Source organism: Salmo salar, chromosome 26 (assembly GCF_965601325.2).
Source record: "Salmo salar chromosome 26, fSalSal1, whole genome shotgun sequence".
In the NCBI taxonomy this organism is placed as follows: domain Eukaryota; kingdom Metazoa; phylum Chordata; class Actinopteri; order Salmoniformes; family Salmonidae; genus Salmo; species Salmo salar.
Genome location: NC_138316.1, coordinates 19056025 through 19083193, shown reverse-complemented (window position 1 = coordinate 19083193; position 27169 = coordinate 19056025). Strand labels below are relative to the sequence as shown.

The 27169-nt window shown below is 41.0% G+C and overlaps 2 protein-coding genes across 2 annotated transcripts in view; both read left to right on the top strand.

Annotated features, from left to right (window-relative positions):
• Positions 1 to 23182, top strand: part of LOC106587190 (putative NADPH-dependent quinone oxidoreductase VAT1L) — a 33502-nt gene extending 10320 nt beyond the window's left edge. The window contains exons 8-9 of the mRNA XM_014175287.3: positions 18234 to 18317; positions 20685 to 23182. Of these exons, the coding sequence (XP_014030762.1) occupies positions 18234 to 18317; positions 20685 to 20783 (183 nt within the window). The 3' untranslated portion in view covers positions 20784 to 23182. The remainder of the gene's footprint in view (positions 1 to 18233; positions 18318 to 20684) is intronic.
• Positions 23183 to 24883: 1701 nt separating this feature from the next.
• LOC106587171 (tetranectin-like protein) lies at positions 24884 to 26725 on the top strand. The gene is made up of 3 exons (XM_014175250.2): positions 24884 to 25041; positions 25153 to 25239; positions 26254 to 26725. Exons 1-3 carry the CDS (start codon positions 24933 to 24935, stop codon positions 26649 to 26651), a joined length of 594 nt encoding a protein of 197 aa, XP_014030725.1. The 5' UTR covers positions 24884 to 24932; the 3' UTR covers positions 26652 to 26725.
• The last annotated feature ends 444 nt before the right edge of the window (positions 26726 to 27169 follow it).

Genomic DNA, 27169 nt, shown 5'->3' with positions numbered 1-27169 from the left:
CCATTTATCCATTCCAGGAAATGTGAATAGTTTCTCTTGTAAGGCTGACATGTTGTTATTTTAGTAGAAACAGTCAAGGAGATACAGTGTGTCATGTGATTTGATTGAATTACATTGTGTTGGTCAGGCGGCCAGTTCAAATCACAGAGCCGACCTCTCTGATTCAGAGGGGTTAGGTTAAAAGCAGAAGTAAAGTTTTGGTTGTGTGCACTAGACGATAAAAATAAATGCCATCCTTTCTTTGCTTCATTTTGGAGCTGAAATTGCTGCCTGCAAACATGTTCTTGCGTCATTCCGGTTTTGAAGTTGCAAAATAATTGGCCTTTCCAGCAGAGAGGGGAGTGCGAGGAAAGCCTGTTTGAACAGTAGGGACTATATGTTTTATTCGATACATTTTTTCTTGTTAGAAAAACCCTCCACCTATTTGAACGATGACCCTGTGCCCACCAGATGACTCACAGTGTTGTCTCTCAGAAGGATGGCATAGATACTTATTCACTCCCTCTTTGATCTTGGCTTCTAGTCAATGTGCCCAACATTCTTTAAGAAGTGAATTTTGCCTGTAATCAGAGAATGTTCATGAAGACCTTTAAAAAACTATAGAAACTCAGAAAATGAAGTTTATTAGAAATGTAGTGAGTGTTCAGCAGTCCAGGTTTGGTACATGATTCTGTACAGTACACTCTTAGAAAAAAAGGGTTCCAAAAGGGTTCTTCAGCTGTACCCATAGGAGAACCCATTTTGTTTCCAGGTAGAACTCTTTTGGGTTCCATGTAGAACCCTCATTGGAAAGGGTTCTACCTGGAACCAAAAGGGTTCTATCTGGAACAATAAAGCGTTCTTCAAAGGGTTATCCTATGGAGACAGCCGAAGAACCCTTATTGGTTTTAGATAGCACCTTTTTTTCTACGAGTGTACTGTTAATCTCTGGGGTATGTGGGACGCTAGAGTCTCATCTGCGGGACACACTATTCAACAGCCAGTGAAATAGCAGGGCGACAAATTCAAAACAACAAAAATCTCATAATTCAAATTTCTCAAACATACAATTATTATATCCCATTTTAAAGATACACTTCTCGTTAATCCAACCACATTGTCCGATTTCAAAAAGGCTTTACGGCGAAAGCATAACATTAGATTATGTTAGGACAGCGCCGAGACAAGAAAAACCACACAGCCATTTTCCAAGCAAGGAGAGGCGTCACAAAAACCAGAAATACAGCTAAAATTAATCACTAACCTTTGATGATCTTCATCAGATGGCACTCATAGGACTTCATGTTACACAACACATGTATGTTTTGCTCGATAAAGTTCATATTTATATCCAAAAAACCCATTTTACATTGGCGTGTAATGTTCAGAAATGTTTTGCCTCCCAGAACTTCCGGTGAATGAGCACATCAATTTACAGAAATACTCATCATAAACGTTGATAAAATATTCAACAGTTATTCAAAGAATTATAGATACACTTCTCCTTAATGCAACCGCTGTGTCAGATTTCAGAAAAGCTTTACCGACGAAAGCAAATTTTACAATAATCTGAGTACAGCGCTCAGATATCAAAACAAGCCATACAGTACCCGCCATTTTGGAGTCAACAGAAATGACAAAAAAATTACATTATAAATATTCACTTACCTTTGATGATCTTCATCGGAATGCACTCCCAGGAATCCCAGTTCCAGAATAAATGTTTGTTTTGTTCGATAAAGTCCATCATTTATGTCCAAAAACCTCCTTTTTGTTTGCGCGTTTAGTCCACTACTCCAAATGCAGGAAGCGTGCGCAAAATGTCACGACGAAAAGTCAAAAAAAGTTATATTTACGTTCGCAGAAACATGTCAAACGATGTATAGCATCAATCTTTAGGATGTTTTTATCATAAATCTTCAGTAATATTCCAACCGGACAAGACCTTTGTCTTCAAAAAAGAAAAGGAACACAGCTAACTTTCACGTGAGCGTGCGCCTCTGAGCTCATGTCATTTTCTCAGTCGTCTACTTCCAGGAGCTCTTATTCTCTCCCTATTCACAGTAGAAGCATGAAACAACGTTCTAAAGACTGTTGACATCTAGTGGAAGCCTTAGGAAGTGCAAAATGAACCCCAGGTCACTATACTGTATAGGCAATCACTTGAAAAACTACAAACCTCAGATTTCCACACTTCCTGGTTGGATTTTTCTCAGGTTTTTGCCTGCCATATGAGTTCTGTTATACTCACAGACATCATTCGAACAGTTTTAGAAACTTCAGAGTGTTTTCTATCCAAATATACTAATAATATGCATATCCTACCTTCTGAGCCTGAGTAGCAGGCAGTTTACAACAGGCATGCCTTTCATCCGGACGTCAAAATACTGCCCCCTACCTTAGAGAAGTTAACAAGAGGATATTTAATATATGGGCTCCCTTGTGTTCAGAAAACAGCCATTGTTGAACAGCCACCTCTGACTTGCTTGAAGATCGCAAGCAATGAATAGAGGACAAGATTTATTTTATACTGAACAAAATTATTTTGATTTATTTTATTTCATCTTTATTTAACCAGTAGGCCAGTTGAGAACCAGTTCTCATTTACAACTGCGACCTGGCCAAGAAAAAGCAAAGCAGTGCGACAAAAACAACACCACAGAGTTACACATAAACAAACGTACAGTCAATAACACAAAAGAAAAAAACGCAACACACAACAATTTCAACCATTTTACTGAGTTACAATTCATAAAAGGAAATCAGTCAATTGAAATAAATACATTAGGCCCTAATCTATAGATTTTACATGACTGGGCAGGGGCACAGGCATGGGTGGGCCTGGGAGGGCATAGGCCCACCCACTGGGAAGCCAGGTCCAGCCAATCAGAATGTTTTCCCCCACAAAAGGGCTTTATTACAGATATTAATTCTCCTCAGTTTCATCAGTTGTCCGGGTGGCTGGTCTCAGACAATCCCGCAGGTGAAGAAGCCGGATGTGAAGGTCCTGGGCTGGCATGGTTACACGTGGTTTGCAGTTGTGAGGCCAGTTGGGCGTACTGCCAAATACTCTAAAACGACATTGGAAGTGGCTTATGGTAGAGAAATGAACATTAAATTATCTGGCAACAGCTCTGGTGGACATTCCTGCAGTCAGCATACCAATTGTGCACTCCCTCAAAGCTTGAGACATCTGTGGCATTGTGTTGTGACAAAACTGCACATTTTAGAGTGGTCTTTTATTGTCCCCGGCACAAGATGCACCTGTGTAATGATCATGCTGTTTAATCAGCTTCTTGATATGCCACACCTGTCAGGTAGATGGATTATCTTGGCAAGGGGGAAATGTTCAATAACAGGGATGTAAACAAATTTGTCCAAAACATTTCAGAGAAATAAGCTTTTTCTGCACATGTAACATTTCTGGGATCTTGGTTTCTTGTTTTTCCTTTTGATCCTATCAGGCTTGTGGTGGGAAAGTGACAGACTGACTCCCCACTATTCTGCATGGTTGTCATGGTTTCAGAAGTTGATCTATCCACAGCGTTCTGCAAAGTCATGCCAAGATGGATGGCGCCTTTAAATGCTCACACCAGAATAGGAAAGAAAGTGATTGAGGAATTGAAATCCCTAATTACAGATGTATCACACTGATATGGCATACTGTAATAAGTTATAATTTTTTTCCCAATCAAGATTTGTAATTAGGAAATAATTTTGAGTTGGTAAATGGACTTTTCTCAAAGGCTTCCCTATCTTAGATCTGTCCATTAGAAACATTTTGCGGATTTTTGACTTACAGGCTTTCAGAGTGTTGACTAAACTTACAATCATTTTACTCTGGGGACTGTATGTACTGCACTTGTAATAATATTGACAATGATATTACTCCTCGTGTGCAACAGTAGTGCAGGCCTGAGTTGGTCAGAGAGATATGACTGACCTACTGTATTCATATGTTCCCTTTCCATCAGGAGACATAATGTGATGTGTGATGAATTGAGATCTGTCACTTGAGTGCTTTGATTACTACCAGCCTGCTGTTCACGTCTCCCCCAAGAGGGCTCTTCGGAACACATGTTCTCTATCTGGAAGCCTCCACCACACAGAGAGTCATGTTTTGGATGTGAAGGTGTGTTCTGCCTTATGCCGTCACAGCATGGAAAAGTGTTGAAAGTCAGGGAGATTAGTACCTGCTGCTCCATACTCAAATCAAATCAAATTTTATTGGTCACATGCGCCGAATACAACAGGTGTAGACCTTACTGTGAAATGCTTACTTACGAGCCCCTAACCAACAGTGCAGTTTCAAAAAATACGGATAAGAATAAGAGATAAAAATAACAAGTAATTAAAGAGCAGCAGTAAAAAATAGCAATATATACAGGGGGGTTCCAGTACAGAGTCAATGTGCGGTGGCACCGGTAAGTTGAGGTAGTATGTACATGTACAGTGAGGGAAAAAAGTATTTGATCCCCTGCTGATTTTGTACATTTGCCCACTGACAAAGAAAGGATCAGTGTATAATTTTAATGGTAGGTTTATTTGAACAGTGAGAGACAGAATAACAACAAAAAAATCCAAAAAACGCATGTCAAAAATGTTATAAATTGATTTGCATTTTAATGAGGGAAATAAGTATTTGACCCCCTCTCAATCAGAAAGATTTCTGGCTCCCAGGTGTCTTTTATACAGGTAACGAGCTGAGATTAGGAGCACACTCTTAAAGGGAGTATAAAAGACACCTGTACACAGAAGCAATCAATCAATCAGATTCCAAACTCTCCACCATGGCCAAGACCAAAGAGCTCTCCATGGATGTCAGGGACAAGATTGTAGACCTACACAAGGCTGGAATGGGCTACAAGACCATCGCCAAGCAGCTTTGTGAGAAGGTGACAACAGTTGGTGCGATTATTCGCAAATGGAAGAAACACAAAAGAACTGTCACGATGCCTCGGCCTGGGGCTCCATGCAAGATCTCACCTCGTGGAGTTGCAATGATCATGAGAACGGTGAGGAATCAGCCCAGAACTACACGAGAGGATCTTGTCAATGATCTCAAGGCAGCTGGGACCATAGTCACCAAGAAAACAATTGGTAACACACTACACCGTGAAGGACTGAAATCCTGCAGCGCCCGCAAGGTCCCCCTGCTCAAGAAAGCACATATACATGCCCGTCTGAAGTTTGCCAATGAACATCTGAATGATTCAGAGGACAACTGGGTGAAAGTGTTGTGGTCAGATGAGACCAAAATGGAGCTCTTTGGCATCAACTCAACTCGCCATGTTTGGAGGAGGAGGAATGCTGCCCATGACCCTAAGAACACCATCCCCACCGTCAAACATGGAGGTGGAAACATTATGCTTTGAGGGTGTTTTTCTGCTAAGGGGACAGGACAACTTCACCGCATCAAAGGGACGATGGACAGGGCCATGTACCGTCAAATCTTGGGTGAGAACCTCCTTCCCTCAGCCAGGGCATTGAAAATGGGTTGTGGATGGGTATTCCAGCATGACAATGACCCAAAACACACGGCCAAGGTAACAAAGGAGTGGCTCAAGAAGAAGCACATTAAGGTCCTGGAGTCTCCAGACCTTAATCCCATAGAAAATCTGTGGAGGGAGCTGAAGGTTCGAGTTGCCAAACGTCAGCCTCGAAACCTTAATGACTTGGAGAAGATCTGCAAAGAGGAGTGGGACAAAATCCCTCCTGAGATGTGTGCAAACCTGGTGGCCAACTACAAGAAACGTCTGACCTCTGTGATTGCCAACAAGGGTTTTGCCACCAAGTACTAAGTCATGTTTTGCAGAGGGGTCAAATACTTATTTCCCTCATTAAAATGCAAATCAATTTATAAAATTTTTGGCATGCGTTTTTCTGGATTTTTTTGTTGTTATTCTGTCTCTCACTGTTCAAATAAACCTACCATAAAAATTATAGACTGATCATTTCTATTGTCAGTGGGCAAATGTACAAAATCAGCAGGGGATCAAATACTTTTTTCCCTCACTGTAGGTAGAGTTAATTAAAGTGACTATGCATAGATGACAACAGAGAGTGGCAGTGGTGTGTTTGTGTGTGTGGGGGGGGGGGACCTAGAAGCCTCTTGGACCTAGACTTGGCGCTCCGGTACCGCTTGCCGTGTGGTAGCAGAGAGAACAGTCTATGACTAGGGTGGCTGGAGTCTTTGACCATTTTTAGAGGTCCTGGATGGCAGGAAGCTTGGCCCCAGTGATGTACTGGGCCGTACGTACTACCTTCTATAGTGCCTTGCGGCCGGAGGCAGAGCAGTTGCCATACCAGGCAGTCATAAGATGTAATAACATACTAACTACGCGGTCTGTATCACCTGACTGATACGTCTGCAGACTAGTCACTGCCCGGAGCAAAACTACTCTGCTAATCATGAGGAGACTGCAGCTGGTACCGCAGAAGAGGGCGAGAGAGTGTAAGGGTAGAGAGAGAGAGAGAAATTAGTCAAGGTTAATGAGAAAGCAAGGGATAGTGGAGGAGAGTGTTGTGAAAGGGAGAGGTTTGAAGGAGGCTTCAGTGTTTTAACATTTTACAGCATCGCTCACACTAAAGCTCAGCCCTAATAGTCATCGTTGTTTATGATCCTACTGTTCTGCTTGGAAACAATACCAGACCCAGAGGGGGAAATAGATGAGTTGGCCATGTCTTCTCCAAGCAATGTGAATCTTATTACCTGTGTTGTGGCCATGCTTTCTGGATGCCATTTAACCCCCTGAGCTGAAGATGTTTATCTGGATACTTTCTATGACAGCAACATTCATCATTCAGCACCAGTGTGGCCAGGGGCCTCGCTGTGATTGTTTGGTATGGTCCTCTACCTTCTGTTCCACAGTAGTCATGCACCATCTCCCCGTGACATCCTGACCAGGGGATATCCTTTTGTTCTCCACAGCCTCTTAATGTCCCTAGACTCGGATTTGTTTTGCGAAGCAATATATCAAACGGGTTTGCACAATGAAAAGCAAGTTTACCTATAAGGCCCTTGTCTTGGAGAGCAGCTTTGAAGCCACAGACTTCAATTGCTACAAACTATTTCTGAATGCCCTGAGCATCACAGAGGCAATTCTCTCTGTGCCGTGAGTCAAGTGAAGTCCTGGAGAGGTCCATAGTGAAGTTGAGGGGGCTATTAGAGGAATGCAGCCAGAGAATGCACAAAGCTCCCCCTTAGAGATGCACATCAACCAGCTGTATCCTGCTCCTCCAAACCAGTCAGTCTTTCACAGCACTCCAGGAAATGAACACCCCTCCAGAAACACAACTCTAGTATGCTTTATGCTGTGTTGCTCACTCAGGGAAGAAACCATTTTTACCTTAGGCCACATCCATTTGTCTGTTGCCTTGGAATTGTCAGTGTCCTGACACCTGAACACATTTCGGTTGTTTTTGGACAGTTGTTTACTGTTGTTGCAGAGCTCTCCCTCCCACCCAGCCTGGCTGTTCCACTCTGCTCCCTGATACCTCAGATTTGGCGTTGACAGAAGGCAGGCAAGGCAACCAGGCAGCTCTGAACAATCTGATTTATGGTCCTCTCAGACAGCACTTGTTAAAACTCAGCACCAGCAGTGTTTTCCCCTCACCAGCCTATCAGGCAGAAGGCCATTACTGACACTGGCATTACTCAGGATGTACTACCACCGTAGCCAGGCTACAGATAACCCAAGATTCAGTAGATTCACTAGTCCACCTTGTCCTGAAAATATGTTTTGATTTCTCATTAATGAGACTGTCATGGTTAAACTCTGCTGAGTTGTCACCTAAATCTTGTGAAACACAAGCTTGAACCACACTTTCAATGCTTTAATGCTGTCATCTGTATCCTCTCTGTATCCTATCCTACAGCCGAGAAGTATTCTCAACACAGCACCTTTTCTGTCGCTACTTGTTGCCCAGTTGACTCCTGCTCTGCGGTCTCGGGTCGCTAACTAAGCTACAGCATTAGTATTACGTGGTTGTATATCATGGCACAGTTCTCGGCTTGGCCACACCAGCTCTAGCGTTACCTCCCCGGCTGAGCCAAGCTTGCCACTGTTGCCATAGGAACCACAGCCCTGCATTGATAAATAGGCCGGAGTGTAGCCAGGGACTCTTCCGAATATGGGGGTGGCAAGAGAGTGACCAGGCTGCCACACCCTGTTATGACACCCTAGAGCCATTTTCACTGACCAGTGACGTTGTAGGACTGTGAAGTCTATCAGCAGCATGTGGGCTCTCTGACACACTGAAATGAGCCGTGCTAAGACAGGCATGTATTATGGGTTGTTATCATTGTTAGCTACTGATTCCACCAAATGGTCTGATCATTCCTGTTTATTCCAGTGATTCAAATGGCTGTTGTCATTCGCCACATGTGTGCTCTGGCTCCTGCACCTTTCTATTAACACTATCATTTGAATTAAGGCTCTTAAATTAAATTAAGGCTCTCACAGTTCCCGCTCAGCCCAGTCAAAACTGTTCGCTGCTCAGGCACCCCAATGGTGGAACAAGCTCCCTCACGACGCCAGGACAGCGGAGTCAATCACCACCTTCCGGAGACACCTGAAACCCCACCTCTTTAAGGAATACCTAGGATAGGATAAAGTAATCCTTCTAACCCCCCCTTAAAAGATTTAGATGCACTATTGTAAAGTGGTTGTTCCACTGGATATCATAAGGTGAATGCACCAATTTGTAAGTCGCTCTGGATAAGAGCGTCTGCTAAATGACTTAAATGTAATGTAATGTTAAATCTTGGCCTTAGCTACGCTTGTTGATTTAATGACCTCGCACCTGGCAAACCTGTCCTGTGTAAGACAGCATGATGAACACAGTCCTCTCCTCTCGTAGTAGGCAGTAAGCTGAATGTGTCCAAATGGTAGAAGAAACTGAAGCCCCCAGAAAAGGTTGTCTGCTGTTATCTGTTCATCTGTAATACATGGAGGAAAATGGATGGCTGACTAGTATTGGTGAATTGTTCATAAACATGTCAAATGATAGACATTAATGTTATTTATCAGTGTGCAATCCAACTGATTTGCAGAGATGAATTGAACAACATGTAAACGGCTGTAAATAACTAGATAATAACACTTTGATTCCTAAACCCTATTCACTTTGATTAATCTATTTTGAATCATGTGGTAACTTTTTTCCTTATATGCACAGCATTGGAAATGTGAATTTCTGTGTCGCTTGACTGAGTGGACTATTTTCTTCTGCATTGTTAAAAGTGTCAAGTCAAGATATCTCCATCACAGCACACTGAGTTTCCTTCAGGTGATCGACGGGAGCTTGTGAATTTTCTAATTATAATAGTAGCACATCATAATTTACAGAATAATGACAGTTTCTCTTTTGCTCCATTAAGAAGTCTGAAATGCTGTCACTTTTGTTGGTTTGTAATGCACTTCTATTTTTTTTGTGGCTCTTAGAAGTCCTTTGGGTATTTTCAATCCACAGATGTGGTAGACATTTTTAGATGGGATCTCTTTATTTCTGCTGATAACATCCCAATTTGAAGACTATTAGACATTCATCCTTCATATTGTAAGTACATTTTCAAAAAGACAAGTTTAGCTTACCCCTTCAGTACTGTACTATCTCTTCTATATGCACTTACAGAAAGTATTTACACACCTTGACTTTTTTCACATGTTATGTTACATCCTGAGTTTAAAATTGATTCAATTGAGAATTTGTGTCACTGATCTACACACAATACCCAATAATATAAAATTGGAATTATGTTTTTCAAAATGTTTAATAGTGGTGGCTGCATCATGTTATGGGAACGCTCGTAATCGTTAAGGACTGGGGAGTTTTTTAGGATAAAAAATAAACTGAATGGTGCTAAGCACAGGACCAATTCTAGAGGAAAACGTGCTTCAGTCTGCTTTCCACCAGACACTGGGAGATTCATTTACCTTTCAGCGGGACATAACCTAAAACACAAGGCCAAATATACACTGGAGTTGCTTACCAGAAAGACAGTGAATGTTCCTGAGTGGCTGAGTTACTTGTCTAGAAATGATCAACAACCAATTTGACAGAGCTTGAAGAATTCTGAAAATAATAATGGGCAAATATTGTACAATCCAAGTGTGCAAAGTTCTTAGAGATTTTCCCAGAAAGACTCACAGCTGTAAACACTGCCAAAGGTGATTCTAACATGTATTGACTCAGTGGTGTGAATACTTATGTAAATGAGATATTTAAAAATATATACAGTTCAAGTCGGAAGTTTACATACACTTAGGTCGTTTTTCAACCACTCCACAAATGTCTTGTTGACAAACTATAGTTTTGGCAAGTTGGTTAGGACATGTACTTTGTGCATGACACAAGTCATTTTTCCAACAATTGTTTAACAAACAAACAAAAATAGAACTGTTTGGGGGAGGCTTGCAAGCCAAAGAACACCATCCCAACCGTGAAGCACGGGGGTGGCAGCATCATGTTGTGGGGGTGCTTTGCTGCAGGAGGGACTGGTGCACTTCACAAAATAGATCGCATCATTTTTTCCTCCAAACAAAATGATGGTCATTATGGCCAAACAGTTCTATTTTTGTTTCATCAGACCAGAAGACATTTCTCCAAAAAGTACGATCTTTGAGCCATGTGCAGTTGCAAACTGTAGTCTGGCTTTTTTATGGTGGTTTTGGAGCAGTGGCTTCTTCTTTGCTGAGCGGCCTTTCAAGTTATGTCGATATAGGACTCGTTTTACTGTGGACATGGATACTTTTGTACCTGTTTCCTCCAGCATCTTCACAAGGTCCTTTGCTGTTGTTCTGGGATTGATTTGCACTTTTCGCACCAAAGTACGTTAATTTCTAAGAGACAGAACGCATCTCCTTCCTGAGCGGAATGACGGCTGCGTGGTCCCATGGTGTTTATACTTGCGTTCTATTGTTTGTACAGATGAACGTGGTACCTTCAGGCGTTTAGAAATTGCTCCCAAGGATGAACCAGACTTGTGGAGGTCTACACTTCTTTTTCTGAGGTCTTGGCTGATTTCGTTTGATTTTCCCATGATGTCAAGCAAAGAGCCACTGAGTTTGAAGTTGGCCATGAAATACATCCACAGGTACACCTCCAATTGACTCAAATTATGTCAATTAGCCTATCAGAAGCTTCTATAGCCATGACATCATTTTCTGGAATTTCCCAAGCTGTTTAAAGGCACAGTCAACATAGTGTATGTAAACTTCTGACCCACTGGAATTGTGATACAGTGAATTACAAGTGAAATAATCTGTCTGTAAACAATTGTTGGAAAAATGACTTGTGTCATGCACAAAGTAGATGTCCTAACCAAATTGCCAAAACTATAGTTTGTTAACAAGAAATTTGTGGAGTGGTTGAAAAACAAGTTTTAATGACTCCAACCTAAGTGTATGTAAACTTCCTACTTCAACTGTATATATAAAAACATGTTTTCACTTTGTCATTATGGGGTATTGTGTGTAGATGGTTGTGAAAAAAGTGCAATTTAATCCTTTTTGAATTCAGGCTATAACAAGAACATGTGGAATAAGTCAAGGGGTATGAATACTTTCTAAAGGCACTGTATTTAACACGAACATATGCTTTGCCCTCTTACTAGCACACCATAGAACAGCAGTGTTGCCAAATTCAATGAAAACCTGCTTTTGTGTTGTGGGACAATGATCTGAAAAGAACTTGGCCACACTGGCCACCATAAACACATTGAAGGTCTTGGGAACCCACATCCATCTTCTCCATGTCAGCATTTTCTTTTCAGATTTTAGATTCACTCAAGCTCACATGGTGACAAGATTCTGTTATTTGGTGGCACAAAGGAAGGTCTTTTTTTGCATGATGAAAAACTATTTTCCATTATAAAGCGTTTGTAACACAGGTCTATTGATGCTATGGCTTTGGTTACCTCTCTTGCTCTCAAACAATGTTCTATGCTACAAACATCTGTTGTGGAAAAAATCTGTTGTGGAAAAAGTCTTACACATGGACACTCAAAGTCAATCTTAAATGAATCATTGTTTATTATCAGTGCGCTGGAGAGGTTCCAACTAACTCAATGCACCATAGAACACATTTCTGTCAGAAGCTCTTCCTGGGCTGTCCCAGCAGTTGTCTTATGTACGACTATAAACAAACAAGTTATATTTGCATGATTTAGCATAATTAATGAATCATTACTGTTTTGTTTCATAATACTGTTTCATAACGTGACAGACCAACACCTCACGAGGCTTCTCTCTAAGCTGAGACCTGGAAACGGAGATATCGTTTGTTCGTTCTCAAAACAACGTCTGGGCGTACTTCCAAATTGCAGCTACTGATAAGAGGCGGATTTGTTCAGTCAACCACTTGCATGAACACAGAAATTGGTTTATAGAACAGCACATGAATAGAACACAGAAATTAGTTATAAGCACAAACATTAAAATTCCCATTACACACCTCCGCCTGAACATGCTATATATATGTCTGACAATGTAGTCGTTTTCTCCAGACCTTCAGAATTTCTGCCTTTCCTGTCATTTGGGGTCTTGTCAATGTTGGATGCTACTGGAAGTTGTGACAGTAGCTGTCTGCCTAGAAATCAATCTCCTGTGTGAGGCTGGTGTGGGATGCCGTGGCCTTTTCCTGCTGTGGGAGGAGGATCTGTTCATTAACCAGCTGCCCACATTCATCTGGGAGGACCGCTCTCTGCTAAACATTGAGATTACGGCTGCCTGCTAAAGAATGTCAAGTCATTTATCAAGCCTGACGATGCGTTTTCGGGAAAAGGCCTTCTGATCCTCATAGGCTTGGCACTCACCGGTACAACACATCACAGTACTACTTCTGGCATGGTCTCAGAAAGGAATTCCAAGATATGACTGTTTAACATCATATGGATACCACCGGGATGCAGCCATACCTGGTTGTGTTAGCAGAAGCTTTTCTGTACATTTTCCCAGTGAGTTCTGTGAAATCCGTTCTGAAGTTCTTTTTGTGGTTTGAACACGTCACAGTTGGTGAAATGAGTTGTGTAATTGTCAGCAGTTGTGGGAGGACTGATACTGTAGCTGTCTGTGGAGCTCTCAGTGATGTTGTCTTGGGAGGATGTCGTGCAGCATGTGAGTTTCAGCTTTGTATGAGAGAGAGAGAGAGGTGTGTTTTATGAGATTTTTGTCTTTTTCCTGGGAACCCTGTGCTCTGCTGTTGTCAGTGAGGTTTGGCACGAAATGCAGGGTATTCTCTGGAACCACAGCCCATGAAGAGCCTCATTAAAGGGAAGTGGGGTGGCGAGCCTGGGGCAAAGACTCCCGTTGCTGGTGTGTGTGGGATGAGAATTCAGGGGGCGTTGGTTCGTGTAAATGCTGAGCCTGGAAAACGATTCTCGCCTGGCTGGAGAGGGTGGAGGGTGTGTCTTTAGGATGGAATGAAGGAGAGGTTGCCTGGATACCCATGCAGCATTGCCTGTGTAACAGGGTTATATTGGTGGTTCCCCTTGCCACTTTAATGTTAAGCCAATGGGTTTTTGGTTTTAGTTTTGTCTTGCCTTCACCTACTCAACATGGCATCTTATTGGCTGGTTTGCGTGGCTTGCTTACAAGGGAGGATGTTTCAGTTAGAATCGTCCCAGTGAAAAAACACCAAACCAGCGGTAAATTGTTGGTTGCAAAGCACTGTACGTCAAAAGTGATTTTTATACTTACAAGTGATGATTTGAATGTACAATTTATATACATTTGTTTGTAAATGTTATTAGAACATCACACAAGATGCAGTGTTTTTGTGGGGGGGGTATATTTTGTACAGTGCGTGAGTGCAGAGTTGGATGGTGAGCCGTGCATTGCATGACGTGCAATTTTGTGCTGTTTCTATCAGAATAAATCTCCATGACTGGTGCTACAAGTTGGAGTTCATGTCGATGATTGATTGCACACAACGCAAGAAGAGTACTGTTACACCTGTCTAACCTGGAGTGTCTTGGCCAATTAGGGTGTAATCAGGATCTAGACAGGGAGTACAGTAGGGGTTCACCATGGATAAAGCATGGCGGAGCCTCCTTGCTGGTTCTCAGATATATGCCTGCTTCACAATTTACCCCCCACCAACTCTCCAACCAGCCACAATTCTCCATTCATGTTAATTAACATCACATTAACAGTCCCTGACCTATTTCTGCTTTAGGCTTGGATTACATCATTTCTTTTAGCTAAAGAATGTTCTGGAAACAATGGGATCCAGACAAAGAGGTATATTGTCTGTGTGTACCATGGTAATGAGAACAGTGATATAGGCCATCCACGGTCATCATCTCTGAGGGATTGAACTATTCCCATGTAGTGATTATGTAGATCCCCATGAGTTTTAATGAGCAAGATCAGAGAGTAATCACATTACCCTTTTCCATGAAACCCCTCTACCTTCCATCACGCCAGCACAGTTATTGAATGACTTGATAGTATACATGATTTCCAATGCAGTAACTCTGATAACGGCTTTGAACACAGGAACAGACACTGACACAGACTGCTGGTTCACAGTCTGGATTATGTTGTTCTGGTTTCATGCTTGAGTTCCTTCCACCCTCCACAGCCCATGATAAGACTCAATGCCCTTAAGCCTTCAGCATGCTTTGGTTCGGCCGCTAGGCAAACTGAACGAGTGTGCTTGAATACTCCTTTAAAAGACCTTTGTTTGAAAAATGAGGGAAAAAATCATCAATACTACTGTTTGTCCATCTTGAGACGCCGTAGCCAATATACACTTCCTCAAAATAGTCCTAATTATTTTGAATCTTTTTGCCAAGGAGCTCTTAGTCGCGCAATTTTACATCTAACTAATTCAATATTTCTCATGTGAAAAAATGTGAATGAAAACGATTCGTCTCTCATTCAATTAAGTGTTTGTTGTCATTCAAGAATCCCTACTGTTGACCAATCATCGACAAAGGGGCATAGACTTCGGCTATGACAAGATATTTTTTGTGAACAGGCGAAAAAACCCTTGCCAAAGACCAAAACGAACAAAAACATCACAAAATGTTGTCATAATATATGCACAAACTGTTTCGGATGGGAAGCAGGCAGACACCTTAAATCTAAATCTTCTTTAACAAAGGAACCTAAAGATTAAGAGATGGGGGGTGGAGATGAGTTGGGGGATGGATTAACCATGTGGTAGTAAGGTATCACAGCCGTCCAAACCAACACAACTTTCTCAACATTGAAAGTACTCTGTTTGCAGTGGCTTATAGGAAAATGCTTCGGCAATATTTGTCAGAAATGGAGGGATCTACTGACTCACAGTAACTATATGACCTCACAAGGCTGTATTTATGATCCTACTTTTTCCCATAACATTGTTTATTTATTTACTAACATCATCATTTATGTATGGACAGAGATGGGTGCACCTACCTGGTAGAAATGCTTTTTTCATGGTTTATCTACTGAATACTGTCTGGATAGCACTCCACTTGGATATCCCAAGGCTAAAAATATTTGCTTTTCAAACTGGATAAAATGGTCTCACTCAAAGACATTTTAGATTATACATTTTTTAAATCAGTTTTTAGTCTTAAGGTGAAAGAAAATGAAATAGTTATTGTTCCAACTTCAAACATCGGTGCTACTCCAGTCTGGTAAATCCTGTTAGAATTGTTGGAGAAATAACATGGGGATTAGATCTAATTCCACAACCCACCACCCATCAGGTTGGAGTGGCTCACAGCTGCCACTACTTAAGCAGCCGGTCTCCAGTTTGAGCCACTGGTACTTAGGTTCCTGGACATTGAAAACAACATTTTAACAAGCTATTGTACACTGGGCTATTCTGTGCGGCTGAAGTTAGTAAGCATGTATTAGATTTAAGGTGAACCTTATGAATGATAATTATTCACATGCTGGTAATTGTTTACCTACAGGGAGGGATGTGACTCGGGGCTCTACGCTGACCTTTTTTACAGGGAGCACGTGTGTGCCTAAGTTGAAAGATTTTGGAGCGCAAAGAAATTTAAGAGCACAATGAAAAATATTTGAGGTAACAAGCCGTTTTCTTTGTAGTAATGGTGCAAGCATATCTTCCATGGCACCCGGGCCTGCAGTACAGTGAAGGAATCATTGCAACAATTATCATCTTCATTCTAAGCGCACTGGTGCTCCTAAATTAGAGTTCCAGGTCGCACAGCTAAATATTTAGGTACTTATGCAAGTAAAATGGTCGCACTGTAAAGCCCTGTGACTCATGTTTTCCATTGCAGAGTGCATCATGTTGAATTAGAGCACCACAGAGCCTTCTAGAGCATCTCGCCGTATTTGACTATAGGATTGATTTTTGGTACACTCCTTTTCCTAATTGTGTTCTCAAGTGGGTTTCTGGTAATGCAAACAATACTGCCATTAGAAATGACCAGGGATGAATTAAAGGAAATTAGAGATCTATCCAACCCCGAGGGGAATGAAACAACACACAATCAGGGGAAACAACATGTGCTCAATGGATTTCAGAATCATTGTAGAAATGTTACCACTGATACATTTCCATTTACTAAAGATATCACAGTAATGTAATGGGTGCCTACTCATGACTCTAAATTGCTTCCTTCCAAAATATTCAAAGACAATTGCTCCATTATACGGATATGACTTTGAAAATGCACCGTGCCTTGAAAGATGCAAAATATATATTTTGAACTGCTCTCTCAGCGTTTTATTGTGCTCGTCTGGAAATGGACTGCTGTAAATGGATTCATTCTGCAGTAATCACACTGAGCACACAGGCAATACCTCTGAGATGCATCAGGGCAGACTGGTCTGAGATATCCCTTCTCTGCTCTACGCAGCAACAGGTGATAGGGAGCATGGGGAGTTTACAGTCAGGGCACGGTGTGGTGTGCTTTGAGCACTGAAACATGGGGATTGGTGAAAAGTCACCACATAGAACAAAGAGTATGGAGGCAGAGATGCAACTTTAAAATGGAGTCTGACAGTAAGGTAAAATACATGGAAAGACAGCCCTAAAGTGGTCTCCAGTGGCATTGACTTAGAGGAGGTAATCATTATAGATTATCTCATCATGGTATATGTCATACTGTGAAATGGTGTGATGAAAAGTATTTGCGTGGCAGGGTTGACCTCCCTAGAAGTAAGAGGAATACACTTGCAGCACTTTTTTTAGGTGGGTTGTGAGCAGTTCCAATCATCTGTAAATGTCATGAGCTCTGACGGAGGGTTTGGGTATAGACTCAGTCTGGCTAGATGAAGGACAGGGACGCTAATCTTCTCCGGCCATGTATATCAATTCAGAAAAGCCACCAGACCACGGCACGCAATATGCAAAATATAGAATTCTAGAAATGACACGTATTTTTCAGTCCTGTGAAATGGTGTGATGATCGTCATGCTTTGGGCATATCCTGGCTGTGTTAAATGTGTGCTGGCTCTGATGACTGACTGAATGATTATACAGTGACCTGCACTGATTTATTTCAGAGAGATTCAGTGTGTGCTTCAGAGTCACTGTCTCTGGGAAGTGTAATGTTTGACCTCTCACTTCCACCCAGCTGAATGAACAGGCAGTAACATTTTAAAACATGACCTTCAGCTTAGCACATGTAGCAACTGTTCCACTCAGATAATAACACTCTGATCATTCTAAATGAGAGCGTGTACTAACACTGATCATGTGATTGGTAGAGTTTGGAATCTCAACACCAATTAGTTGTGGTTGTTGAGTGTAATTTGTTGGGCTGTGTATGAAGATTGTACTATGGCTAACCCTGTAAAACAACACATTTCACTGCACCAATACGTTTTTTTTAAACACTCCGTTGTTAGGCAGGATATTTGCACAGCATAATAGCATTCAGTTCTGCAGACAATGTGGACTGTGATTTAAGAATGTGATTTTTAGCTGGCTCCTATTGTAAGAGTTTGGATGGAAGATGCTAAATGTAGTTTAGAAGTTGCTGTGAAGAGAAGTGCAAACCCTTATTACCCCGATTGCAACATCTACTCCTCTGTGCACATACTTCACACTCTGTCGCTATGTTTTTCATGGGCTTGCTGTGTCACCACTGCCACCTAATGTGCAGTGCCTAAAACTGCATGCACTCTATTCAGAAAGTCACATACAGCTCCCAAACAAAATCACAAGCTGTATTTTGGGGGATCGAATGTCTAAACTATATGGTATATATTGTTATTACTGACATTGATTTTATGTGACAGTCAGTGTTTGGTCTTATTGTGTTTGTACCCCAGGTAAAAGAAGCCATGCAGAGGATCCACGACAGAGGCAACATAGGAAAGCTAATCCTGGATGTGGAGAAGTCTCCCACTCCTTTGGTAAGTACACAACCCTGACCTTTTTTTCTACAAAAACAAGTTATTTATAAGTGATCTAAAATTGCACATGCATTCAACAAGTTTGAAAAACCTTGAGGAAAAAGGAAATGATTAAATAGCATCATGAGTCACCACAGTGAGGAATTTATCCCTAGAGAACTCTTGGCCAAATCAACACAGCTTGAGGTTCCTAGATAACGCTAAGTCTGATAACAATAATATGATATCTTCCAATGGCACTGGTTTCTATGGTGACCCGTGAATATCAGCGCCCCGATTTGGAGCAGCAAACATAAGAAACAAAAGCCTGAGCAGTGTTGACAAAATGTTGATTCAATGTTGATATGTTTAAAGTAACTGTCCAGTAAAACCCCATCTCAAACTCTTTGAATGTTTTTTTTTATGCTTGAAATTTGCTTGGCCCTTATGTGATTGGTCCAGCAGCTTTTGTCTTTGTTATGTTTTTATTCTCCAGTGGGGAGAAGGATCATTCTTGAGATAATGGGAGGCACGTGCCGCACACAAGCAAGATAACTAGCAAGCTAATCAATCCACAACTGGTGTTAGCAAAAAGGACAACGCCCATGCAACAACTATCTCACCAGTCACTTCTATTTCAAATCATTTGGTTTGTATAGGGTGACCACATTTAAAATACCCAAATGCGAGACAACAAGATGATTTTCGGGACATTCGCGGGACAGTTGCCTTTATGAATAAAAACATTTAGCTGCACGTTCCCGTCCCAGATGTAGCCTATTGAATATCATTATAGAATATGCATAAAATGCATCCTCCAATTGCAACATCTACCTATGCCCACACATATTGTCTCAAGAAACATTTATATTTTTAATACCCTCAAACACCAAGTTAGGCATACCTCATTTCAAAATAGGCCATGGCTTCATAACTGGCAATCATGAATGAATATTCTTTACATTTTACAAGTGAAATGTCCAAACTGCGTTTGCATGCCGATCATTTGATCTCAATCAATTTCATGGGAATATGCATTTAGATCTTCTTGAATTCCTATTTCGTGGGCAAATTAGAGCAGATGGTGTTAAACTTTATAGCCTTCCTGTATTTAATTTTTTTCAATCATAGCACATTCTGGCGCTGTTGGGTTTTGGCCCCCTGATAATGTTTGGGCACTATTCAGCTTACCATCACTGCATTTCTTATGAGATTTGAGGGTGTTTTTGGTGTAACAGTAACATTATACTATGCTATTATATTTAGTTTTGTTATGTAGAAAACTAACCCACTGGCACACACTGGTTAAATCAACGTTGTTTACACGTCATTTCAATTAAATGAATTGACGTCTGTGCCCAGTGACAATTAATCATTATGTGATCTTCCAAGACATTGATTCAGCTTTGATCTAACATAACTAAATGAGCACAATTGTGAGAAGTAGCAGAGTGATGGCAGCACTACACCCCTGCAGTCCGCTGCACCAAACAAGTAATTGAAGCGCACCTAGCCGACTCTTTTGCTTTGCGCAAAATTTGGTGATGCAGAAACGAAAAACTACATGTGTGGTTGTTTTATGAAAATCTGGGAATATTTGGCCAAGGAAATATTTTTGGTTGGTAAAATAGTTAGGAAGGGAGACTTCTAAAATGGGATTTAGTGAAGCAGTAGAAAATAATCCACACAACAACCATCTCACAATTTCCTTCTATTTTAAATCATGTGGTTTGCAGCTAAAAGTTTTAGGTCAAGAGGAAACCTTGTTAGCTGTTGTTGAGTGATAAAAATAGCAGCAGCCAGTAGCTAGCTAGCTAACGTTATTTAGGTTCCTAACAACAAAAATATCAAGAATATAATGACAAAGCAAAGGACAGAAACAACTAAAACTTGTGAAATAATCAGTGTGCATTTATTCATTTATTGCTGTTATAGTAAAGTGCCCTAGTAGTTTTATTGTGCATTTTGAAGTCCTGAATCTGTCCATACTATTTGACTTAATGCAACCAGGCTCAGGCAATCTGCCCCAGTGCCTCCACGTGGGAACTCATTTGAATATCCAAGTGTCTCATTGGCTGAGTCTCATTGGCTAAGCTGTCAAATATTTTTTTTTTTTAACCAGTATTCGCCCAAACCACTCTGTTGTTTCTGAACGGGCCAAGCAGGGACACATCCTCAATTCTATATATTTTTTATTAATAATCTATTTAATTCAGATTGTAATTAATTGTTGGTAATATTTCATAAAAAATCTGGAACACTGGACAGATACATTAATATCTGTATCCTTTGTTCCTCATCTTTTAATGTTTTCTTATAGATACAGTTGATACAGTACACTCCATTCTGTATTTGTAGAAATTACAATGTGTTCTGTATTCTGTGTAGATGGCCAGTGACAGCACAGAGACCAGTGAGGCTGGTGAGGAGGAGGAGGAACATGAAGGGGACAATGACAACAAGGAACGCATGCCTTTCATCCAGTAGGCCCAGGCACGGTACCACAACTGGCCTGGACACCTCAAAGGAAGGAGGTGTTAGTTCCATAACAGACTACTCCACAACCAGAACTACGCACCGTGAACTCAAACTGTTGTAGTGTATGTATGTTTGTGTGCGTGTGTGTGGGTCTGTTGTCTTTGTGTCTTTTGTTATGTAAGATGTTTGAAAGACATATGAAAACTCATAAGACACTGGTTGTCAAAGTTGCCAATCAGCTAAAGTGCCATTCACTATCCAGTATTATGGTGAGCATTGTGTTGCTGACCAAATGATGTTAATTAAGAGATGCTTAGACCTGTCTGCAGCCTCATCGTTGTTCATTGTGTTCTATGGCAACCTTAACAAGGGAGCAAAGTAGGAACGGAGTGAATAAGGGGTTGATTATGTTGCTTTTAGGAAAAATACGAGAGTGAGTGATTGAGTGTGAAAGAGAACAGTAAGTGAGTGAGAGTGAACCAGGAACATAAGTGATATTGGCCATGCTTGTACTCCTGTCTTGATGGTTGAAACAAGAGGGAAACTAGGAGGGTGAGTGTTAGGGTAAACTTCTCCTCTAAGCTATATTCCCCTTTCTCTTTTACCACTATTATGGTGACTCAGAAGTGAGATTCATTTCAGCTGCTTTATGAACACTAGTCACTCTGATCACCCCATTATCACTGAATACACAGCAAACCCAGAGCAGATTGGCCCTGGGCTATTTACCTCCACCTGCTGCAGTGAGTCTATCAAAATCACTCTCTGAGATCGTTTCTCACCCTCCTCCCTCAGTTATTTTCAGCAGCGTGTGAGCTAGAAGAGAGTATTAGGAAATGCCACTGTAAATGCCTGCTACCATGTTTACCGACACATTTGGGATCTGACCTTCTGCGGTGTTGTTATGGGATCACCAGTGCCTTTGAGCTAGAAGTCTGCAGCAGTCTTGTAGAAGATTTCAGTATTTGAATTGTACCCATTTCACAGACACTCAATTTCATGGTGGTTAGGCCAAATGCCAGGCAGCATTCTGAGTGTGTTTCCTACATTTCTGCAACTAATGAAAATAAGAAAAATAACGTCAGCTTTTGGTCTCATCCGTAGTCATCATTTCAGACAAACAATGCAGAGAGAAATGGCATGGTGGTCAGGTGATGATGATGATTAACCACACCTGTTTCTGTTTAGTCTGTGTTCTTTATGCATGTGTGTAATAAGTTGTGTTACGTTTACCTGCTGGTGCCTGTGTATAGTGTGCAATGCCTCCCAAACAGAGTGCCACAGAGAGGGAGGACTAAAGACACATTCACTTACAGATGAGCTGATGGGCCATCAAGAATGGAGGTACTATTGCTGTGGATACCACAGGACAGGAGTTATTCATATCAGATGTTACCATCTCCTGTGAGATGTGGTATGACAACTGTATTGTGCTACTAGTATTATCCATATGGAAAGTGTGAAATTAATCGTCCAACGTACAAAGCTATTTATTCATAAAAATATGAAACTGTCATTGATGGTACGGAGATGAAAGCTATTGAATCGCCTTGTTATAAACAGTAAATCTAGCTAAGGCAGATGTGTTTCATATAACTGCAAGCTTACATATTACCTTCAGGAGTATTCCCAAACCAAAAATAAATGTACAGACAGTATAAAACAGCATACAATTTCTTGTAACTTTGTAAGTGAATCGAAAATATGATACATTTTTGTATGTACCCTACTGTCTGTATGGGAAGAAAGGACCCAGTTATTACATGGCTGTAGTAATGATTGGAAAGTAGCCAGCTGTGCTTCTCCAAACGAACCACCCACTGGTGAAGAAATCCAGTTTCACACATTTCGTTGATCTTTCATTTGCCACTCACAACATTCGTATGATCTTTAATTAGCTAAGTCACATTAAATGCCACAACATTTTATTCAAATATTTTATTAGCTACATCACAACATTGGACCTATTTCCTTTCATGATAGACTTGGCAATGTTACTAGAAATCAAGTATATGAATGAAGGACAACAGTACATCTAAATGTGAATGTCTCTTTGGGTTTTCCTGTTAGTCTAGGTCTAGAGTGTAGAGTAACTTGCTGTGTGTGTGTGTGTGTGTGTGTGTGTGTGTGTGTGTGTGTGTGTGTGTGTGTGTGTGTGTGTGTGTGTGTGTGTGTGTGTGTGTGTGTGTGTGTGTTTCCATGGGAGGTCATTATGATGGATAGTCAACTTGCCTTAAAAGTAAAAAAAGATAAACAAACTATGTAGGCGTGTTTAGTACTGTAGTTGGAACCTGATTACAGACTTATGAAGATATTGTTTAACTGTATTTGTTGGTATTAGTGGTTTTGTTATGTTATACTGTACGTAGTCCAGTTCTGTTTACATGAATAAATGTATCTGCAGAGCATTCTGGGAAAGCTGTGTGTTTTTCTTGGCCAGTGTCATTTTCAGGTTTTCTCCACAAGCCACCCTGTGAAAGACTCCCTATAATATCACACTTTCATAGGCTGGGGTATTTCTCCAAGAATGTACAGTATGAAAAATGATTTAAGCTTTAAATCCATGGTAACTTTCTCACTGTAAATGACTTGCCTGTTAACAATGGTAAATAGACTTTGACCATGGTTACTTTAAGTAGCGCTGCATATTTCTTAGGTTCTTATCTTATTAGGTCATAAGGATTCAACATGAATTACTGATTTGTATCTCTCCCAATCACCTTGAATCTTGATAATCTCTTATCATCCCTTTTCCATTTATAGCAGTGGGGTATGTAACACCTTTATTATGCAATATAAATGAGGTTGGTCCTTTGCTATTTACTGGCAGGCCGGTGGCCTTTCATAATGTTACCAGCACAACTTCCTATAAATCAAATACAACTGTGATAACAAATGCTTGGCCTTTTGTCAAGCTCCTATCCCCCCACAGTAATGTAACTCAAATGGGTGACCTTTGTCAATGTCCTATGTGCTATTTATAGCCACTATCATCTAAGCCTGCAGAATTTATCTCTCTGACTGACATAAACATAATTTATGCAGAAGATATGTTACTGTTTTTATGCTCCAATGTTGTAATCTATTTGAAATATGGATTGCATCCTTTTAGCATTGTGTAGCTAAACCACTTTAACTATGTGGTCATATTGCACCTCTCAACAGCCCTAGACTATTATCTGGATGAGACCAGGGTTCCAGAGTGTTGTTATGACATTGTGAGTACTTTTCAATGTTGCTCTTCAGGTTTTGGGAATTAATTCATGCAAATGGTTTCACACAGACATTATATTTACTGTACCATTACATCTAATCAAATTTGAAAGGTATCTCTTCATTCATTTGTAAGTGAGGCCATGTGTCTCTGAGACGCATTTTGGGCATCCCGGCTCTCTCAATCAGACAGTAGAGTTTTTCTTAACACTGCACCCCTCTTCCATCTGATCTGTCTACTCTACAACATCACACACTAAAAGAACCTCTGCTGCACCAGAGCAGGAAGCTGGACTTTCTCAGCTCTATTAAGTTCCATGTTTTCCATGGTTACACAACTAAATCTCTGTATTTTTCCCGCACATTCGAATGAGATATAATTAGAGTTGACAAGCAAAATGTCATCATCCTCATAATGTTTTGACGCATTGGGAGACCTATCTATGTATTTGGTCATACAAATTATTTTGGTGACATGGCATATAAAGTAACAAATCTCCTCTTAGCCATCAAAGGAGTAAGAACATTTCTTTTTTAGGATTAATTTACCGTGGGTCAAATGTATCCATGCACAGGGGAGTTGTGGGAGGTCAGATACAGAAGCTGTCCGATATTCTCATACAGAACATTCTGTGCAGTATTGCAGTCAATGAATTTACGGCTTGTTTGTGAAATGGGAAAACGATAAATGAATTGCACCTTGTCCCAAGTAAATATTTATGAATGGGCAGAAACAGGGGCATCATTGTTGTCACCCCCACCCATGTTATTTGAGTTCCCCCTGACGTTTGAAAAAACCCAAAGTTACATAGTGTCAGCCAATGAGAGGTGAATCACTGCAGGAGCAAACTGGGCCTGTATATAGTGAACTGCCCACAGTGCTTTGGGCTCCTGTGTCGGTGTTAACAGGTGTGCCCCTTTCTTTTGCCGAAATTTAGTGCAGAGATGGCGCGTCTGGTTCTCCCCATCTTTTTGGTTCTCTCTCTCACCTTGCTCCACCAGGGATATAGTCGTCCATCTCGTACCAGGAAAGCAGTGCCAGCACCACAGAGAGGTAACACTCACCACACACACTAAACTAAACTTCAGTGGCTCTACTATGTTTTTCTGTACATTTTCTCTCTGACATGCCTGTCTGCTTGTCTGTGTTTCTATGGCGATACAGCGGCAGATGAGGATGATGTAAAGTCGCAGCTGGAGAAGCTGTGGCAGGAGGTGAACTCCCTGAAGGAGATCTCAGCTCTGCAGACAGGTATGCTGAGCTGGCTGCTCTGTGCGCTCATACTGAGTGCTGCTTTATGGCCAGGAAGGTTTCGAAGAGGGAATGCTTCTTATGGGGAAACAGTGCAGATTTAGCAGTTACTCTATGTTTCTTATGGGTTAGGCAGGTGTATACACTATGTACCTTTGGTTCATGCACTCCTAGAGAAAAAAAAGGTGCTATCTGGACCATAAAAGGGTTATTCGGTTGTCCCCATAGGAAAACCCTTTTAGGTTCCAAGTAGAACCCTTTTGGTTCCAGGTAGAAACCTTTTGGTTCCAGGTAGAATCCTTTTGGGTTCCATGTAGAACCCAAAAAATAGGGTTCTCCTATGGAGAGAGTCGAAGAACCCTTTTGGAAACTTTTTTTCTAATCGTGTAGAATTGATGCAGAGAAATTATGATTTAATATTTCTTATGGTAATTCACACGAACCCCAGACATCAGGTTAGCATACACTTTCATTTGTCATTTACTAATATGCTCAGTCACCAGTAGAGAGCAGGAGTACTCTTATCTTCATCCTCATGCCTCGCAGCAGCAATAATGTTGACAGAGCACTGAGTCATGTGCTGGGGAAGATAATGCTGTTGAATTTCTTCGTAAAGGCCTTGGAGCGCATTGCGAAATGTATGATGATGATTATAAAAGTATTATGATGAGACAGGTTCTTTATACAGGGAGGGTGGAAGAACGGAGTGTTACAGTCTCATATAGTATGCCTCTATCTGGGTTCTCTCCCACTGAAAGGGCTTATGTCTTATTTTGGGAACTTGGTTTAGGAAACATGGATACAGATGAAAACCTTTGCTTCGTCCTACTAGTCCTCATTATGTTTGATTGAAATTCTATAGATTATAAAATATCAGTGAGACATTATACACCAATATATCATGGAGAGACATATTTCAAATTCTTCAGTAATATTTCAACATGGTAGGTAGGGTTATTGACTGAGGAAGTTTGAAGGAGATAAATGTACTAAACTGCTTCCCTCTGCTTCCAGTTTGTCTCCGTGGCATCAATGCTCACAGGAAGTGTTACCTGACTATCGAGGAACCCAAGCACTACCATGAGGCCAACGAACACTGCATCGCATGGGGTGGAACACTTGCCACTCCACGTGACCTCAATGAAAACAATGACCTGAGGGACTATGCCAAGAGGAGTGCGCCAGGTACTAAGGAGTTCTGGATCGGTGTGACAGACATTGTGAAGGAGGGCCAGTATGTAGACGTCAACAGCATGCTCATCAGCTACTTCAACTGGGACAAGACCAAGAAGCAGCCCACAGGGACCAAGAGGGAGAGCTGTGTCGTGCTCTCACTGGCTGCACAGGGAAAGTGGCATGATGAGGTCTGCCTTGGCAAGAAAAAGTACATTTGTGAATACCCCATTCCCTAACTTGTGTACCACCATGGAGACCAGATGGTTGTTGACATTTATGCTCGTCATTAAAAAATACATATGATATGGTACCACACTGGTTTGTGAGTCTCTCTTACACCTTCACTGAGTCGTCTCTATTGTACCGCTAATTTATGAGTTTGTGAATTTGTAGAGAAGTTGAAATTCTAGGTAAACAATTAACAATTCCCTTCTGTACTCCCACTTGCAATAATGATTGTTAATGTGTTCATTGTTTAATAGTTATTTTAAAATAATGAGTAGATAGGGCACACTGTTAGGCCTACCAAAATATGCCACTCAATGATTGGTACAGGACTAGACCTTACAGTAGATTCTATTCCAATCTGTGATATTGTCCATAACTGACAGAGATACAGACATAAGTTACATCCATACATTGGCCTACATACATACAGGTAACTGCCAAAATAAAGGAAACACCAAACATAAAGTGTCTTAATAGGGTGTTAGGCAACCACGAGCCAGGACAGCTTCAATGCACCTTGGCATAA

Coding starts and splice junctions, on each gene's coding strand:
- LOC106587171 (XM_014175250.2), top strand. CDS start 24,933: ATGGCGCGTCTGGTTCTCCCCATCTTTTTGGTTCTCTCTCTCACCTTG. Junction 25,042..25,152: donor AGTGCCAGCACCACAGAGAG/GTAACACTCACC, acceptor ATGGCGATACAG/CGGCAGATGAGGATGATGTA. Junction 25,240..26,253: donor GATCTCAGCTCTGCAGACAG/GTATGCTGAGCT, acceptor CTCTGCTTCCAG/TTTGTCTCCGTGGCATCAAT.